The sequence below is a fragment of the Malus sylvestris genome, chromosome 15 (assembly GCF_916048215.2).
Source record: "Malus sylvestris chromosome 15, drMalSylv7.2, whole genome shotgun sequence".
Classification (NCBI taxonomy): Eukaryota; Viridiplantae; Streptophyta; class Magnoliopsida; order Rosales; family Rosaceae; genus Malus; species Malus sylvestris.
This window is the reverse complement of record NC_062274.1, coordinates 2,297,206-2,316,953: the sequence shown is the minus strand read 5'-3', so window position 1 is coordinate 2,316,953 and position 19,748 is coordinate 2,297,206. Positions and strand designations below refer to the sequence as shown.

Genomic DNA, 19,748 nt, shown 5'->3' with positions numbered 1-19,748 from the left:
GCATTGCAGGCATAAAACAGTGATCCTGTTTCTCCCATTTGCTTCACATAATTAACTTTCTGCACGCCCCTATTCTCATGACAATCTCTCATAGAATGACCTGGCTTACCACAGCCTGTGCACTTTGGTTTACCTTCATACCAGCACTTCCCATAGTGCAACCTGTCACACCACTTACAATCACCCTGAGCATTGTTTTGCTTCTGGACATAATTAGGCCTATGATCCCAATTCCTTTGAATATTGTTCTGTCTCTGAGGATAATTTGGTTTGTGATCCCAATTCCTTTGAATATTGCTCTGTCTCTGAGGATAATTTGGTTTGTGATCCCAATTCTTTCCCCTTGATTTCCAACTCTCTTGAGACCTTTGATACCCAGAAAATCCACCACTTTTGACACCCTTAGATGCTATATTTAAACTTGCAAATGCCCTCTCAGTCGAAGACTCAGTATGTAGATCAAGCCTTTGTTCAAATCCTTTCAGAGAAGCTACAACCTCTTGGACCTCAATAATTTCAAGATCTCTAGAATGCTCAATTACAGAACAAATTGCATCATATGTTTTCGGTAGACTAATAAGTAATTTCTGCACAATTCTCTCCCTAGATAGTTCTTCTCCATAACTTTTCATTTGGTTAATGATATCAAACAATCTAGAGAGATACACAGATAATGATTCACTGTCCTTCATACGAGTATATTCAAAATCTCTACGTAAACCTTGCAATTTTACATTCCTTACTTGTTTATCTCCTCGGAATTCACCCTTTAGAGCATCCCAAGCTCCTTTGGATGTCTCTTCATTCACGATTCTGGGAAAGATCTGATCCGATACTGCACCTTGTATCATTCCAAGCGCACGAGCATCCTTCATCAGGATCTCACTGAACGACACTCCATCCGGCGTCTCCTTCTTCGTCTCATCGACCACAGCTTTCTCAGACTTCGGATCTGGTGATTCAAACCCATTTTCTACCAGCTCCCACAAACCATACGATTTCAGTATAGTTGTCATACGAATCCTCCAAAATTCATAGTTCTCTCCATTGAAGACCGGAGCTCTAAGCTCGACATTTCCGGACCCAGCCATATGAGACTTGGATACACGAAAGCACACTTTCCAGATTCGATTGAAGCTCAAAGATGTAGCTCAATCGCACAGATTTCACGCCCAGATTAGACGATGAAACCTGGCTCTGAGGCCATGTTAGTGTTTGTGTGTGTAGTTTTAGTATATGTTTCAATGGAGGTTGTCTCCAAAGATAGAAAGAGTTTCCGAGAGAGAAGAAGCTGCAAAATGTCTCTTCATATTTCATTTTCATATCCTGCATAATATAATCTAACCGTTTATGAGGAAGGGAAGGGAGATCCTTCACTCTTCAACATACAATGCAATCTTAGCCATTCATTGGTATCATCCTATGAGATGATGCCACTTGGCTTATTCTATTACTTAGGCTAGATACAAGATTGAAATGCCATGTGGACTATGATCCAAAGGCTCACATTCAAACTGAAACAACACATAGAAATATGATTCTTGCTGCCAAGCTTCAGCTAAAAGGATTATACACCAACAGGTTTGGGGCATTGCCTCTCTTCTATCCAGCCTATATGATGATTCCAATTTCCAATTCATCATTTTTTTTTCGTTCAGTCAAGTAAATTGAATGGTAGTTGAGCTGTCGTATTCTGTCCAATTCATTGACTTGGAAATCTTTGTTTTGCACAAGGGATCGATATGTATTGCATATTAGGTGAGGTGAGGGAGCCAATCTTCCAAGCAAGCAAGAGGACTTGTTAGTAAGGATAGGTCAAATGAAATAAAAGAAAATGTTAAACTAATCACCACTTGCAGGGTTCATGTTTGCAAAAATAGGTATCTCCTTGCTCCGGTGTCATCGTCCTTTTTCTTTTATTTATGCATAACACAGGGACACAAAAGTAAGTGACATATCAAAGCAGCTGAGATCTGCGGGTCAAATAAGACATCAAAATACATGTGGTTTTACACTTTTACTGTTCTACACAAGTTTTTTTTCCGAGTAAAATACACAAAAGACCGTGATAGCAAATGATATGTAACTTATTATTTGTTTATATATATAATTAGAGTTTTATTGTCTCCAAAATTAGCCAAACGAGTATTGAGATAGAGAGAGAGAGAAAAAAAAATGGATGGGCATTTTTCCATTCTTTTTTATTTATTTGTTCAATCCTATGATTTGAAAAAAAGAAGATAAATGTGTCGAAAAATTATTGTTCTTTAGTAAATGGCTGCATGACAAGGAAGAAAGGTTGGCCTGAACGATATAAATGTGTGTCCACAGGGGAGTGGGGGTGTTCATGTTGGTGTCCACTGCGATCAGCCTTGGTCAGCAGTCAAATTTCTTAATAGGTTGTATTGAGCGTCATTCATTTCGTTCGGGATTCTACTAGCTTGAGGAAGGCCCCTAATACGATTTACTGTGACATTTGTTCCTTTCAGCCTATGGGTTTCATTCATTAGCTTAAAGGCCTCTCATGGCATACATTTCTGGCCTCATATTATCCTCATTATCATTTCTTGTTGATATCATCTCAACAAGTCCATTTTCTATTTCTAAGAACAAGCATTGTATTGCATATCATAATTAACATAATTATGTTTGTGGGGTATTATGCGATGAGGTTGCGAGTTTGGATAATGGATGAGGAAGGAGTGAACAATATATTTTACATTAAAAGAAGATGGGAGTTCGGCTAAGCCACATAATGGCAAATATAATTTGGTATCGAATTCGTCATCCACGAGATTCGCCATCGACAATTTATATTTAAATCGGTACAGTTTGGTTTCAACTGATTTTTGAGAAGAAAGAACCAGAACCTAAACTCGGCTAAACCGCTTCAGTTTGTGGACCGGTTTTGAGTTTTTTAGTCAATATAGTTTTTTTTCTTATTTTTAAACCGTTCGATTCAGTTTTTCGGTTCCATGGCTTTTACTTGAGGGCCATTCTACTATGATCAAACAACCTTACTGGAAGGCAAATTTTTTCCCCCTTTTTTTTCCTTTTGAACAAACAATACTATTTACATTAAGAAGGTGGGCGAGTAAATTAAGCCTCACACTAAGCTAGCCATATAATGTGGTTCAAATATGGCTTTGGCGAGAATTAAACATAAGACCTCTTATTTACAAGTAAAGATGAATACCACTAGATCGTAAAAATAAGTTACTTTTTTCGTTTTTTTAGTACATCAATATTTTTACACTAGGGGATGAGGAGTTCGGCTAAGCTAAACAATGAGAAAACTAATTTGCTATTGAATTCGCCATTCATGTGATTCGAACTTAAGATCTCTCACTTCTAAGTGAAGAATAATATTACCAGGCCGTAGTACTGAGTGACTACTTTTTTCATTTTTATGTTTGGAAAAATAGAAAAGTACATCCACTTTTCTGCTTTAATGATACTCATTCAAATTTAAATGCTTTAAAAATGGTTTAAGAATATGCGGAGATTTCTAGCTCATATTGTACGTCACCTCCACACCCAAAGGCAAATTAGTAACGCTATTCGATGGTCCCGGGACCCGGCCCCTCTATGAAATGAAAAATGGTTTAAGAATATTATTAACTTTCTCACCATTATATAAGAGTTCATGTGTTTCTATATGATAATATCTTTTTTTTTGCTTTTTTACAACAACTTGTAACTTGCAACCCTCACATTCTACAAACAGAGGAAATATTGAATTTCTGGTAAGCTTCTTACTTACTTACTTACTTGAGTGTTGGGGTTTGGAATTTGTAAATTTTGATTTGATTCTCCATAATAGGTCCTTTAAATTTTTATGCAGACTACCTTTGACGGGTTAATTTCAAAAAGGAAAAAGCATTAGAGTAATTAGCCCACAACTCCAAGTATGTATTTTACTCTCTCATATCTCTTTCAAATTATTTGTTTAAATTATGATTTTGTTAAATTGATATATTGCAAATTTTTTAATTGATTGTCAATTTTTTTTAATTATGATTATTGTGAATTGGTAATATTATCGATGCATATGTTATTTTGGGCTAATATTATATATTATTATGTTTTTGTTAGTAGTTTTGTAGAATCCATTTATATATTTTTTTAAACATTTGTAAGAGATCTCTCATCACATGAAATCCTCGCTTAATCACTGGATTAGTCAGTAGTTTTTTATGGAGAAATTAGGTTATGATCCATCATTTTTCTATTCCATTAATTGTAACTTTATTCATTTTCAATTTTTGATCAAGATCCTTTATTTTTTATCCATGTTATTATGAAATAAAATATTTACATGTTAGCATCTGTGAATTTAATAATTTGTTCTTCAATCAAGTATTCAAATTAGTGCTTTCAAAAAAAAAAAAGTATTCAAATTAGTAAAGTTTCAGTCTAAGATTTTGGTCAACTAGGGACCGGAACCAAAATTTGACTTTTTTATTCTTATAAATTAAGCAAGAACTAATTGGATTGGAAGGAATCAACTACCTTCATAACTCACCTATATTTATGGGTAATGGTAGGGATACTAAATTTTTAAATCAAATTTTGTAAACCAAATGATAATGATGTGGATGTTGATGATTGAATTATTATTTTGATTAACGTTCTTGTTTTCTATTGGTGACACATCATTTGATTTACAAATTTGGTTTAAAAATTTGTCTTCCCTAACATTATCCTTTTATATTTGCTAGAATACTACTATAATTATCCTGATCAGTAAAATGATAGTAAAATGATGAAGATTTGTTGATTGTTATGATGGCAACTCAGTAATATGTAATAATCATCATTCTCTTGTATTACCAATCACAACGGCATATCATTATCAGGAGCTGGGAAATGGAAACAAGCAATGAAACTGCTCCGAACGACATAGAAAACCAGTACACCCCATTAGCAAATTCGATGAGAAAAGAGTTCACCACCCTGTCTCCCGTGTCCTCTTCATGTTGTATCTACAGAGTTCCTGAGCGTATACGGTGTGTGAATGAAAAGCTCTACACGCCTCAGGCTGTCTCTATAGGCCCGCTTCATCATGGCAGGAAAGGCTTAAACCCCATACTGGACGAGCACAAACAGAGATACCTGAAAGATTTTATAGCCAGGACCAAAGCAAGCTTGGAGGACCATATAAAGACAATAAAGGACCAAGAAGAGAGGTTGAGATGTTGTTATGCAGAACCTATTAAGTATAGTAGTGATGAATTTGTAAGAATCATTCTAGTGGATGCCGCATTCACTATCGAGGTCTTATTGAAGGACAAATTCGATGACTTCGTCGACGAAAATGATCGCATATTTCACAAGCCATTGATGTTACATGACATATGGAAAGATATGTGGTTGATTGAAAATCAGCTGCCATTGTTCATTCTTGAGGATCTTTTTGAAGCATGCAAAACTTCACTCCCTTCTAGTTCTCACAACATTACTTCAATAATTAGTCTTTCTTTCGAGTTCTTCAAACATCTACTGCCGGTGGAGAAATTAGATGACAACGTGAAGACTTCTAAATCAGTGGCACATTTTGTTGATCTTTTCAAAAGAGTTTTTGAAATCCATCTTCCATTGGAACCAAAAGCCGGAGGGGAACTCAAATCTGTTAACATACCCAGCTTGACGGAGCTACAGCAGGTTGGGGTCCAGTTTAAGGCGGCGTCAAGAGAAAATAAGTTTGGCATACAATTCAGTACTTCCAATGGGACTCTGACAATTCCAAGATTTCCATTAGGGTATGAAACTGAAATAATCAGAAACGTCGTTGCCTTTGAACAATGCCATTTCTTGAACACTGCTACTGATACTTTATACATGAGTTCTTACGCATTCTTCATGGGCGGTTTGGTGAAAACCACAAAGGATGTGGAGTTGCTTGTTGAGTACCAAATCGCAGAAGTTGTGAAGGTGCTAGTTAGTGACACAAGTGAGAGGTCTGCTCCATTAAACACCATTTCCACTGGGGTTAATCCCAACTTTCATAAGTTCTATTATGATACTATTTGTGAGGACCTGAACAACTACTGCAGCAAGCCGTGGCACAAATGGAAGGCAAATTTGAAACAAAATTATTTCAACACACCTTGGGCCTCTATTTCTGTCATTGCAGCTGTTGTTCTCCTCATACTTACTTTCATACAGACTGTGTTCTCCATGATCCCTGCTACGTAACCATCAAAGCGTAAGTCTGCAGCTTCACCCATTTCTCCCCAAATACACACATTTCACAAAGAAAGCATATCATAATTTCTCTTCTGACAATAACATCTTGCAGTAGACTCATCTCTTTTTTATATTCATTGACATGCGCCCTCTCTGCGGCAGGAACCTGTGGGTTTTCTAAAATCAGAGAGGATACATGGCAGCATGCTTGGGGTACTCCTTCGAATTTAAGACCTCAGCATAGAACGGATCCTAGAAAAGCCTGTGAGCGCAGGCACTTAAAATATTAAGTTGTGTGTATCTGTACTGAAGGACGTGATGAAGGTTGTTAGAAGAGCCCTTCAAAGTCTGAATTATCAAATTGTTGATATGTAATTAATGTATCAAATACTTGTTCAAACTTTCACAGTGAAGGAATTCAAACTTCACTTTTCAAACTGTAGGTTTTATTCCCACCAGTACCAGATATATATACTTCCCTCCTTACTTCAATATTTTAACTGGCCCGACACCATTCGGGCTGGTGTTCGAGACAAAATATTGAGGTATTGAAATCCCAAGAAACAGCGAAAGACCCAAAACATGGATGTTTCTCAAGGAACTATTATCTGCAAACTGAATGGATATGATCCCAACAGCAGCTGCAGATAAGAGGAAACAAAGGCGAACACTTTTCGGTGACAGAATGATCCTGAGAAGATTAGAAATGGTAATAAACTCATTCACCGACAATTCCAAATAAAATGCAGTACATGGCAGCAAATATCGTTTGAAACTCGTACATTTTTCTTTGCTCATCAATCCGATCTTTTATCTTAAGCGCAATGTCACGACGGAGAATTACCCGTCTGACTTTGTCAAAACATAGACGGATAGGGGAAACAGAGCTTCTTGTTTTAGGAACCAGAGCATTTTCACCTTCTCGTTCTTGCTTATCTACCTGTTGTCTCAGAATGTATGTGTTCCACTTGTCCAACACGTCCACCATCTCGAAGGATATGGATATGGATATTGTTGGAATTAACTAGGTTTTTATAGGAAATTAATTAGAGATTTGATTTGATTTCGCATTAGGGTATTTTGGCATTTACACATTAGGGTTTCTTAGGTTTATATCATTATAAATATAGCTTGTAATTTAGTTTGAAAAACAACTCAGTCAAGATGTACCATCTTTGGTTCATGTAGTCTTCTTGGCAATTTCATTATAATAAAATTTTATATTCAATTAGTTCTTTTGTTGCATACTCAGATATTCAACTGAAATGTCTTTGAGCTGATCCAACCAGATCCTCAGGCTGGTTTCCTTCGCTTGCCTTTGCTCCGCATCTTCGAGAATGGCTTGAATAGCTTCGAGATTGCCAACAAATGCTTCAAAATCTTCTTGGCGTCCAAAACATATTTAACCTCTCCGTCCACATATTCATAAGCTATTGAAGCCAGCCGATCCAGTAGCATGAAAATGACCCCCCGTCAGCCATTTTTTTAGCCTCAGAAATTGTTAACAGTGGAAAAAGAAATTATGAACAAGAAATGCAGGATGGTCTGTGGTATTGCCTCTCTTCTGTCCAGCTTATATGATTATTTCAATTTCCAAGCCAATCAAATTTAATTTTTTTGGTCAGTCAAGTCAAGTAAATTGAATGGTAATTGTGCTGTCCTATTCATTGACTTGGAAGTCTTTGTTTTGCATAAGGGATCGATATACGTTGCATATTTGCATATTAGTTGAGGGAGCCAATCGACCAAGCAAACAAGAGGACGTTTGTAAAAATAGGTATCTCCTTGCTCCGGTGTCATCGTCCTCTTTTTTTCTCTATGCAGTGACACCGGGACACAAAAGTTTCTTTAGTGTCATTCACTATGGAAATGCAAAGATGACTATATACATAATTAAAGATTCTTTTAATAACCAAAATTGTAAGTCTTAACAGGAATAAGAGTGATACACATCAAAGCAGCTCATACAATGAGTTAGTTTAGTGGGTCAAATAGAACCGTCGAATACATGTGGTTCTACCATTCTACACAAGTTTTTCTTTCAAATAGCACATAAATTACTATGATAGCAAATGACATGTAACTTATTATTTATTTATTTATATATTTAGGGTTTTATAATCTCCAGAATGAGCTAAACGTGTATCAAGAGAAAGAAGAAGAGAAAAACCACAAAAGAGTTGTTTAACCACGTCATTCATAGGACACCTTAGTTTAATACGACATTATCCCATTGAGTTTGTGACGTAATTAGGAATCCTTGTTGAAGTTTAGGGGTTCCCCCTCAAAGTGGAAATGCCCTTTTCATTTTTCTTCCTTTCCAACTATATTAACAACTATGGGGCAAAGGGCAGAGGCAATGGCCTTCTAACAAGGGTTTTTGTTGTTGAGTCTGTTTGCCATGCCCTTTGGGCTTCTAGGATACATAGTTCTATATAAATTAATAACAAACCCTCACATCATGTACATAAACAGTTAAAGAACAAGAAATTAAACCTGCTCATAGTTTACAAACATGTTCTGTTGTATTTAATAGAGAAATCTGGTAGGGATGTACTCCCGTATCCTAACAGGTAGACTATAAAACTCTACATTTCTAACATCTCCTTTCCTGCTCTGGAATGGCCTCCACCATGCAAGTCCTCTGTTGTCAACCGCATACTTCGCGTCAAGCGTGTTATCCAGCAGCGTCCCCACGATTATCGCCATTGTCGGGCTCGATGAGAAGATTGTGTTCAATATGTCATCAAACTGTAACCATCAAAATGATGTAGCATTTCAGATAAACGAAAACATCAATAAAACATGCAAAGAAATCCAAACACCGTATGTAATAATTGATCTTGTGTAACTTACCCATCCACCGTCTGTTTTAACTGGCCCGACACCATTCGGGCTGGAGTTCGAGACAAAATATTGAGGTATTGATATCCCAAGAAACAGGGAAAGACCCAAAACATAGATGTTTCTCAAGGAATTATTATTTGCAAACTGAATGAATGTGATCCCAACAGCAGCTGCAGATAAGAGGAAACAAATGTCCCCTTTTGGTGATTAAATGATCCTAAGAAGATTAGAAATGGTAATAGAATCACTCACCAACAATTCCAAATAAAACACAGTACATAGCAGCAAATATCAGCAAAGGAATCGATGCAAAGAAAGCGCCAAACTTCCCTGAAAAACGTAAAATTAACACTGTCAAAACACAATGCGGTAACCCCACGGTGTGACATGTCAAACAGAAGGAAATAACCAACCAAATATAGAGAAGAACATGAAACCAGTTGAAATCTGCACCACACTCCTGCTCCCTATGTGTGTCAATCCAAGCAAGCCAACATTTCCGTTGCAACACATTTCGGAAAATGAGTGAGTTCCTATTCTTTATTAGCAAACTTTCTTCCGTTGATATCCAATAGCAAGACGTTCAACAAATTATCTAAAGGGAATATCAACATATATGTCAAGCAAAAAGGCTTTCTTACACAGAAGCAGTGGTACAGACAGAACCACCAATAATTCCTTCAAGCAGCATGCCAACAACCTGCATTTGAACATATACAACTACATGTTATTTAACTTTTTAAAATACGTGGTTGCTTCCCGTTCTTTTAAAGCATTCAAAGAGATATGGAAAGGACAAGGGAGAGAAGGAGAAAGGAGCGGCATGACAATTTGCACCTGCAGGTCAATACTCTGGCTCACTCTACTTGCTGGAGGGGGTGTAGCACCTGAAAGCCGTGCTGCAGCAAAACGTGTTCCAGTTGATTGCAGCAAATAATATTATTTACTGAATCAAAACTACGCACTGAACCAAATTAAAGATCTGAGATACTATATCAGTTATGAAATTGTCAAAAAAGCATAAGAAAAGATTATAGGATAGATTTTAGACCTCTGCAGATTTAACAATTGCTGCTCCCATCATCCCAAAGACATGGCTGGCTCGGAATATGGGTGCACCCCACTGAAACGGGTATGGGAATCCTTTATTGAAACAACAATAACAATGTGTAATGAAAAGGATAAGCCTTCTGACGGATTAACTTTATTACGCAAGAAGAGAGCCTCGATATTTGTACATACTGATAAACCAAGTTTGAATAACTCCGTTCCCGCTACAACAACCATAAGCGATAAACAAGGAATCAGTCAAATTCTACTTGTAAAGTTCTATATAAACAGTAAATGAATACAAGCTCAGTAACGAGCACAATTCTTTTACATACTACATACCAAGGAGCGGATGATACAAGGAAAGGGCGTTCTGTACGGCAACTTCAACTTTGTTTAGTTTGCTGTTCCACTACAAAACCAACTTCAACTTTGTTTAGTTTGCTGTTCCAGCACAAAACCAATTGGCAATATAGGGAGTAGTCCAAGATCATATAAGCACATAAGCAAACCTTGTCCCTCACCAATGTGGGACAACTCTCAACACGCCCCCGCACGTATGGCAGATTTTCAAGCCTACACGTGGACAACAATTAGGTGACGTGGAGCGCGTGTGACCGTTGGGCTTCACACGTGGACAACCTTGCTCTGATACCATGAAATTAGGGTTCCACTATAAAACCAATTGGCAATATAGGGAGTAGTCCAAGATCATATAAGCACATAGCAAATCTTGTCCCTCACCAATGTTGGACAACTCTCAACAGTCATAAGCACCAGCCTCAGTGAGGACAGCAGCAAATGACCATTCAAGCTAAACCCAATGAAGCTGTTGAGGAAGGAAGATACAACAAGAGATCCCTGAATCGTTCTCATTGTGACCTCAAATCTCTGCAATCATACACATTCCTCATCCATGTATTTTTCGTCTCCAAAGTTTATAACTGAAATTTCTTAGAGCAATTTAAGAAGTAAATTCATGTGATTTATACTCTTTGAATAATGTGTTTCAATACATACCTCATGTTCACTTCTAAAATTCCGATCAGAGTAATCATTGATGATTGACAACACCGGCAGGGTAAAAGCAAATGACGCAGTCATCACCGTTGGAAGCCATGTTCCGAGGAATTTTTGAATCATTTTATTGCTGACACAAACAGAATCGTCTGAATCACGCGAGCTTTATCACCCTGATCAAAGGGAGAACAAAATCCCAACATTAACATCACGGGGTTCAAAGCTACGTGTGTGATCAGTGACCACTAATCTTAACCGGTATATTATAAACTTTATGATATAGAGGACATAACTTACATGATCCCCACCCATCCGAGGCACGAGGCTCCTTAACTTGGTTCACATCCGCTCTGCGAAAACTTGAGCAACTGAGATAAGCAAATCCCTGTGCCGTGCAAACTTGATATCGAATTTGGTACGTGCAGATGAATAATTACCTAAAAACAGATCATAAATCAGTAAGATGTGCATGAGAAGTTAAATAATCATTACAAATTTGATATATATAAAAGAAGAAAATCACCTTTCCAAAGAGATTAATATATATGCCTACCTCGTAAGTCACCACGTGATCCGCATTGCTCATGTCCTTTGAAGATCGTATAAATTCTGAAGAAGAAAAATAAGCAAATTAAGTTTGATGATAGCATTTGTAATTGATACATAGATAAATGAGTAAATAAGATAGATAGAGCTGAATTACATGAGAAGTCGATGTTGATGTTTGGGATGTGAGAAATCTTGGGCCACTCTTCTCCACTGCCTTGTTTACAACGCTTAGAAAGCGTCGAACATTTGTAAATGGTAAGATCCTGCAGTGGAGTGTTGCAAAGGAAGTCTGGCAGCGTTTTTATGTGATGGCAGTCACGAATTTCTAAGGAGGAAAGGCATGGCATGATTGAAATTTCAGAATCCTCTCTGTTCCACCCTTCCACGCCTACATCCCACTCTTCCAACGCTTCCATGTAGGCAATTTCGAGTTCTTTCAACTTTGGAAAAAATGAGTATGATGATGATTTCACTGACGTTTCATCTTGGTCTACTCCAAAAAATTCACCACCAACCTTTTTCACCTTCATCATTACCACTATAGTCAGTTTTGCAAGGTATGGCAATTTCCCAAGAGGAGGCAAAAACTTGCATTCACTCCATCCAGATAGAAAGATGATTTTTAAGTTGTGCAAAGACATCATCCAATTGGGGCAGGTGGCGCCTGAATGCACACGAATGCTTAAAGATTCCAGATTTTCGTGCGGTTGTAAGACATTCAGTATTTCAACGGTGCTTGATGTCTGCTTGTATTGGACATAGTAAGAATTAATTCCGAGATGAAAGAGTTGCTTCATGCGCCACAATTGTGCTTTCTCAAGCTCACTCTCATCTTTCACATTCCCCTTTAATATTATGTTGAGACGGCCCTCAAGGTTCAAGCCTCTTAGATCTCCCAGTTGTAATGCTTCTTTGTCCTCATCTTCATCACAAACCACAACACACACTTCAATTGTTCTCAATTTTTGTAGTCTCCGAATCCCTTTTGGCAAGTACTCCAGCATATCGCAGCCAAAAACATAAAGGTGCTTTAAGCTAATCAACTTTCCCATGTTATCTGGTAGTTTTTCAAGTGACTTGCAATAATATAGGCGCAAGGTATACAAATTGTACAACTCACATATACTGTCCAGCAATATCTTCAAACGTTCATTCCTTGACAAATCAATATGCCTCAAATGTATCAATTCACCAATTTCCTTTGGGACTTCAATTATGCCATTTTTACGCAAATTTAATGTCCTAAGACATTTTAGTTGCAAAATGAAATTTAAGTCTATCGTAGAAATGGTTGAACCATACATCGAGTTTGAGATTCTTGTGAGTGTACGTAAATTTTTGCATTTGTAACATGCATTAGAAGGTGGGAGTGGCTCACCGCGTTTCAACCTTAAGGTCAAATGACGAACCTTTTCACCCAAAACCTCTACTTCATTGCCAACACCCTCAACATCCATGATCAAACATTCGTTGTTGTTGAGAGATTGCACAAAGTCATGAACAATATCATGCATTTTGCAACCTATAACTTTACCACTAACACTATCTTTCACCAAATCTTGGAAAAAAGATCGTGCAACTAAGTTATCAAAAAATGCTTCACCAATTTGTCCCTTATCTTTTCCCCTTTGAATTAAGATAATCTTGTGCCATCCAAAGATTAATCAAATATCCTCTCTCAAACTCAAAATCTTTAGGAAAACTAGCACAATACAAAAGGCAACATTTGATTGATGGGGCCAAATCATAATAACTTAGTAATAACGGTTGGAAAACTTTTTGCTCCACCTCTTCTCGATCCCATATCTTGCTATTCAAAACATCTAGCCATTCCCTCCTTGTTCTCTTAATGTGCATGAGACTGCCTAAAGCTTTTGCGGCAAGAGGCAAACCCTTACATTTTTCTAAAATTTTCTTACTAATATCTTCAAATGCTTTAGACTCACCTACTTCTCTATCAGCAAACGCCATGTGATTGAAGATTGATAAACAATATCCTTCACTCAACTCTCCCAAACTAATCATGTCACTTGTTGTTCTCATCATATCAACAACCTCATGCTTTCTTGTGGTCACCAATATTCTACTGCCATGAGCACCACTTTGTATTAGTGGTGCCCTTAATCGTTCCCACTTTTCACTATCGTGGCTCCACACATCATCTAGGACAAGGAGAAACCTTTTGCCCTCGATAGATCTTGACATGCACTGCAAGACATAGTCTAACTCATTTGAACTTGGGGCACCATCACCACTTATGGATTTGGCAATCTTAATCTCATCAAAAGGGTCCGAGACACAAACCCACACTCTCTTTTCAAAATGGGATTTAACCTTGCTATCGTTATAAACTAGTTGGGCTAGAGTTGTCTTTCCCATTCCTCCCATACCTAGAATAGGGATGATAAGGAGCCCCCTCCGATCTTTTCCATCATCACTCAACAATTTTGTTATCAAAATGTCCTTTTCTTTTTCTCGACCAAATACCTCTGACATGACGACGAAGGACGAAGTCTTCTGCCGTTCAGGTAATTGTTGAATGCCTCTTTCTATGTGTTGAAACTCATACCTTTTTCTTTGCTCATCAATCGCACTTAGCCTACCATTCAGATCTTTTATCTTACGCGCAATGTCACGACGGAAAATTACCCGTCTGACTTTGCCAAAACAAAAGCAGCTAGGGGAAACAGAGAGAGTTACCTTCTTCTTGTTGTTGTTGTTAGGAACAAGAGAATTTTCACTTTCTCGTTCTTGCTTCTCAACCTGTTGTCTCAGCATGACAGTGTTCCACTCGTCTAGCACATCCACCATCTCGAAGGATATGTCTTTGAGCTGATCCAACCAGATCCTCACGCTGGCCTCCTTCACTTGCCTTTGCTCCGCATCTTCGAGTAGAGCTTGAATAGCCTTGAAATTGTCAACAAATTCTTCAATATCTTTCTTGGCGTCCAAAACATGTTTCACCTCTCCGTCCACATATTCATAAGCTGTTGAAGCCAGCCGATCCAGTAGCATGAAAATGATCCCGTCTGCCATTTTTTAAACCTCTCTTCAGAAATTGGTCGACAGTGGAACAAGATATGATGAACAAGAAACGCAGGATATTTTGTGGCATTGCCTCTCTTCTATCCAAGCTTATATGACGATTCCAATTTCCAAGCCAATTAATTTTTTTTAAGAACCAAATAAAAAGTAAAGTGATTAACTTTTTAAATAAACAGTATCAGAATTTTTCGTTAAAGGTTTTTATTTTTTTATTTTTATTAGTCAAGTAAAGTAAAGTGAATGGTCGTTGTGATGTCCTATCCATTGACTTGGAAGTCTTTGTTTTGCGTAAGGGATCGATATGCATTGCATATTAGCTGGGATTAGGATTCTCTACCCTTATCTTTTTATTTGTTTTTATTCTTTCTTTTTACATTTTCTTATTTTGTCTTTTTCTTAATATAAAAAATTAATATAAGATGTTGACGTAGTTTAACCGTGACAGTTTAGATAGGAGGAGAGGGAAAAATAGAGGAAAAAGAATCCTACTCCGAGGCCGTGAGGAAGCCAATCATCCAAGAAAACAAAGAGGGCGTTCTGGTCAAATGAAATATACCAAAATGTTAAGCTAATCACCAATTGTAGTCCTCTTTTCTCTCTAGGCAGTGACACGGGGACAGAAAGGTTTCTTTAGTGTAACTCACTATGAGTTGAAAGTGCACAATAGCTCTACTTCTTTCACTAGCAACTCTCAAAGAGGAGAAAAATCACAAATGAGTTGTCTAACTACGTCATTCTTAAGACACCTTATTTTGATGCAACCCTACCCACTGCGTATGTGACATAATTAGGGAGCCTTGCTGAAGTTTAGGGGTTCCCCCTCAAAGTGGAATTGCCCTTTTCATTCTTCTTCCCTTCCAACCATATTAACAACCATGGGGCAAAGGGAAGAGGCAATGGCCTTTTATCGAGGGTTTTTGTTGTTGAGTCTGTTTTTCATGCCCTTTGGGCTTCTAGGATACATAGTTCTATATGTATTAATAACAAACCCTCGCATCATGTACATAAACAGTTAAAAGAACAAGAAATTAGACCTGCTCATAGTTTATGAACATGTTCTGTTGTACTTAATAGAGAAATCTGGTAGGGATGTACTCCCGTATCCTAACAGGTAGACTATAAAATTCCTCATTTCTAGCATCTCCTTTCCTGCTCTGGAAGGGACGCCACCATGCAAGTCCTCTGTCGTCAACGGCATACTTCGCGTCAAGCGTGTTATCCAGCAGCGTCCCCACGATTATCGCCACTGTCGGGCCCGATGAGAAGATGGTGTTCAATATGTTATCAAACTGCAGCCATCAAAATGATGTAGCATTTCAGATAAACAAAACCATCAATAAAACATGTAAAGAAATCCAAACACCATATGTAATAATTGGTCTATGTGTAACTTACCCATCCACCGTCTGTTTTAACTGGCCCGACACCATTCGGGCTGGTGTTCGAGACAAAATATTGAGGTATTGAAATCCCAAGAAACAGGGAAAGACCCAAAACATAGATGTTTCTCAAGGAATTATTATTTGCAAACTGAATGAATGTGATCCCAACAGCAGCTGCAGATAAGAGGAAACAAATGTGAGCCCCTTTTGGTGATTAAATGATCCTAAGAAGATTAGAAATGGTAATAGAATCACTCACCGACAATTCCAAATAAAACACAGTACATGGCAGCAAATATCGGCAAAGGAATCGATGCGAAAAAAGCGCCAAACTTCCCTGAAAGACGTAAAATTAACACTGTCAAAACACAATGCGGTAACCCCACGGTGTGACATGTCAAACAGAAGGAAAGAACGGACCAAATATAGCGAAGAAGAACATGAAACCAGTTGAAATCTGCACCACTCTCCTGCTCCCTATGTGTGTCAATCCAAGCAGGCCAACATTTTCGCTGCAACACGTTCCAAAAAATGAGTGAATTCCTATTCTTTGTTAGCAAACTTTCTTCCGTTGATATCCAACATTTTTGGTAGCTAGCAAGATGTTGGAAAAATTATTGAAAGGGAATGTCAACATATATGTCAAGCAAAAAGGCTTTCTTACACGGATGCAGTGGTACCAACAGCAGCACCAAAAATTCCTTCAAGCAGCATGCCAACACCCTGCATTTGAACATATGCAACCACATATTATTGAATTATTTTAAAATATGAGGTTGTTTCCCGTTCTTTTAAATCATTCACTGAGATATGGGAAGGACAAGGGGGAGAGAGGGACAAAGGTGCGGCATGACAATTTGCAATCACACCTGCAGGCCAATACTCTGGCTCACTACACTTGCTGGAGGGGGTGTAGCACCTGAAAGCCGCGCTGCTGCAAAATATGTTCCAGTTGACTGCAAGAAAAGATATTATTCAATGAATCAAAAACTACACACTGAACCAAATTAAAGATCTGAGATACTATTATCAGTTATGAAATAGTCAAAAGAGCATAAGAAATTGTATAGAATGGATACTAGACCTCCGCAGATGTAACAATGGCTGCTCCCATCATCCCAAATACATGGCTTGCTCGGAAAATGGGTGCACCCCACTGAAACGGGTATGGGAATTTAATCCTTAATTTGAAACAACAACAACAATGTGTCATGAAAAGGATAGTTTTTCTGAAGGGAATTTATTAACTTTATTACGCAAGAAGAGAGCCTCAATATTTGGACATACTACATACCAAGGAGCAGATGATATAAGGAAAGAGCGATCTGTACGGCAACTTTGTTTAGTCTGCTGTTTAGCATTGTTATAAGCACCAGCCTCAGTGAGGACAGCAGCAAATGACCATACAAGCGCAATGCATAGAAGCAAAGCAAACCTCTCAAGTATGTGATGGGCTCTAGGAAGAGCGCGCCTCAAATACTGCCCAAACAATATTGTCATGTTAAACTTAGAACATTTATTCAAAGAACAAAAAGTGGCAGATCGGATAAAATTTACCTGTTGAGTAATGACGAGCAGGATCAGCATAGGCAGACCAATCTCCACACAGTTAGCAAGCTGTGTACAACAAAAGAGAGTGAGATAAGTGTTTTGATAATATTCTTAAGATTGACATGAGAGAAATGGATTGTTTTGTTAGAGACGTTACAAGTGGAAAGCCACGTGCGAAAAGACCAAGACCGACTACACAAACCACTGGCACAATGACGATTGGACTAAAAAATCTGATAGAGCCATAGAGGAGAAAAAAAAAGCCATGACAGTTAGAAAATGATAAAGAAAGAACACATAGAACTTCGGGTTGAGGCCTCAAGTATCACTCTTGAGATAATAATTTAGTACCTTGTGAAGTTCCCCCATGCCTTACTAAACCCAATGAAGATGTTGAGGAAGGAAGATACAATAAGAGATCCCTGAATCGTTCTCATTGTGACCTCAAACCTCTGCAATCACACACATTCATCATCCATGTATTTTCAGCTCCAAAGTTTATAACTGAAATTTCTTATAGCAATTTAAGAAGTAATTCATGTGATTTATACTCTTTGAATAACGTGTTTCAATACATACCTCATGTTCACTTCTAAAATTCCGATCAGAGTAATCATTGATGATTGACAACACCGGCAGAGTAAAAGCAAATGACGCAGTCATCACCGTTGGAAGCCTTGTTCCAAGGAATGTTTGAATCAAAGTGTTTATTGCTGACATAAACAGCATCGTCTGAATCACGCGGGCTTTATCACCCTAATCAAAGGGAGAACAAAATCCAAACATTAACATCAAGGATTCAAAGCTACGTGTGTGATCCCTAATCTTAACCGGTATGTTATAAACTTTATGGTATAGAGGACATAACTTACATGATCCCCACCCATCTGAGGCACGAGACTACTGGCAATTATAACTATGGATCCAAGCATCACAATATAGTGCTGAAAAGCGAGTGCGAATGCTTCCGCTGTAAAATTCGATTGTTAGAAGCAATTTTGTTGCATTAGATCAAGATTTACAAGGGAAATTCACATTTAAACTTCCTAAATATTTTCGAGTGATATCAATTACTTGTAACTTGCAGGATAAGCTGAAATGGTTAGGGTTCTTGTGAAACATATGCTTATTATTTGATTAGAACTAATACACTACTTAAAGATTCGAACACAATATTAGATAACCGAATCAAAATTAGTAAAAGCGATCTGCAGAAATAGGAAAAAAATTAAGACATGCAAACTAGTAAACTAAATAAAAAGCTTGCACTTTTAAACCAACCCCATAAGAAAGACACAACTTTAATAAACTTTTTCCTGCAGGATTTCAAAAAATATAGAAACCCAGAAAGAAGAGAGATATAGAGAGAGAGACTAACGCCAAGAGGGGTTGGAGTGGATGCAATACTGAAGCTGGTGGAGCTGCTCAGCTGGAGTCCAAGTAGGACCCCTCGCCGCCCCAAGAGGCATCTGAGACGGCGGAGCAACCACCTGTGGAGGAGGAGGCGGAGCAGTTTCTCCCATCTTTTGATTTGCTTTTCCTTCACTCTTCCCCTTCCGTTTCTCTTCTCTGAATTTCTGAAGACTGAAAGCTTCTTCTTCTTCTCGGTTGAAGCACTAACACTTCTGACAAACCACCGACACCATAAATATATATAAAAAAATGGGACTGAACTAAATTCTCAACAAAAAATAAGTCTTTGAGATTGGTTTCTTCCGAGCAAATGAAAGGAAAGTACGAAACGAAAAATATTGAATTAAATGGATGCAAAGAAAGAGAAAGTTCCTGTCTTTTGAATCAAAGCGAAGAGATAGACTACGTTTTGATTGTCGTGTTCTGAGGAGCATAAGCATTATATTGTTTATGGGTCTCTTGCACTCTTCGAGGAACTTCCACTTACTTGCAACGTAGTAAACCATGAACTTGCTACAATTAGACATTGCCTTTGCGATAATAACGATTGTGCCATTCTTTTCTTTTCAGCTGGGACCTTGGTGGTGGGGAGAGAAAGGATATAATTCAATGGATCAAAAGCTGGAATTCCCTCTCGTTTTCCTGCCTTTTTCGATGGATTTCTCTTTCTCGTTATGTGGTGTGGGATGGATGTTTTGTGAA

General features: G+C 37.9%; 2 protein-coding genes, 1 long non-coding RNA gene and 1 pseudogene across 4 annotated transcripts; 1 reads left to right on the top strand and 3 right to left on the bottom strand.

Moving 5' to 3' along the window:
• The first annotated feature begins 3,354 nt into the window (after positions 1-3,354).
• Positions 3,355-6,626, top strand: LOC126603883 (putative UPF0481 protein At3g02645). The gene is made up of 4 exons (XM_050270890.1): positions 3,355-3,746; positions 3,845-3,908; positions 4,860-6,208; positions 6,352-6,626. The coding sequence occupies exon 3, from the start codon at positions 4,870-4,872 to the stop codon at positions 6,196-6,198; it is 1,329 nt and encodes a 442-aa protein (XP_050126847.1). The 5' UTR covers positions 3,355-3,746; positions 3,845-3,908; positions 4,860-4,869; the 3' UTR covers positions 6,199-6,208; positions 6,352-6,626.
• A 31-nt stretch (positions 6,627-6,657) lies between these two features.
• LOC126603882 (nucleobase-ascorbate transporter 3-like) lies at positions 6,658-19,533 on the bottom strand. 2 transcript variants are annotated; one of them, XM_050270887.1, is made up of 14 exons: positions 19,012-19,528; positions 18,506-18,603; positions 18,213-18,389; positions 17,985-18,085; positions 17,791-17,866; positions 17,640-17,699; positions 17,377-17,561; positions 17,167-17,263; positions 16,952-17,038; positions 16,747-16,805; positions 16,503-16,594; positions 16,342-16,419; positions 16,096-16,256; positions 15,652-15,989 (listed from the first exon to the last, which is right to left on the bottom strand). In XM_050270887.1, the coding sequence occupies exons 1-14, from the start codon at positions 19,154-19,156 to the stop codon at positions 15,768-15,770; spliced, it is 1,638 nt and encodes a 545-aa protein (XP_050126844.1). In that variant the 5' UTR covers positions 19,157-19,528; the 3' UTR covers positions 15,652-15,767. The 2 variants fall into 2 exon arrangements, with proteins under 2 accessions (XP_050126845.1, XP_050126844.1); XM_050270888.1 differs by lacking the exons at positions 15,652-15,989; positions 16,096-16,256 and adding an exon at positions 6,658-6,830 and having other exon boundaries at positions 19,012-19,533.
• LOC126603886 (uncharacterized) lies at positions 9,473-10,510 on the bottom strand. The gene is made up of 4 exons (XR_007616423.1): positions 10,429-10,510; positions 10,088-10,310; positions 9,874-9,935; positions 9,473-9,736 (listed from the first exon to the last, which is right to left on the bottom strand). It is a non-coding gene; the product is annotated as an uncharacterized LOC126603886 (long non-coding RNA).
• On the bottom strand, positions 13,646-14,859 carry LOC126603884 (disease resistance protein RGA2-like; annotated as a pseudogene).
• Positions 19,534-19,748: the final 215 nt, after the last annotated feature.

What these genes read in the sequence shown, in the direction of transcription:
- LOC126603883 (XM_050270890.1), top strand. Translation starts at nt 4,870, where the DNA reads ATGGAAACAAGCAATGAAACTGCTCCGAACGACATAGAAAACCAGTAC.
- LOC126603882 (XM_050270887.1), bottom strand. Translation starts at nt 19,156, where the DNA reads ATGGGAGAAACTGCTCCGCCTCCTCCTCCACAGGTGGTTGCTCCGCCG. An exon ending in GCCAGAGTATTGGCCTGCAG is followed by an intron (nt 16,806 to 16,951) that starts GTGTGATTGCAA and finishes GTTCAAATGCAG; the next exon opens with GGTGTTGGCATGCTGCTTGA. An exon ending in GTTGGTACCACTGCATCCGT is followed by an intron (nt 16,595 to 16,746) that starts GTAAGAAAGCCT and finishes AACGTGTTGCAG; the next exon opens with CGAAAATGTTGGCCTGCTTG.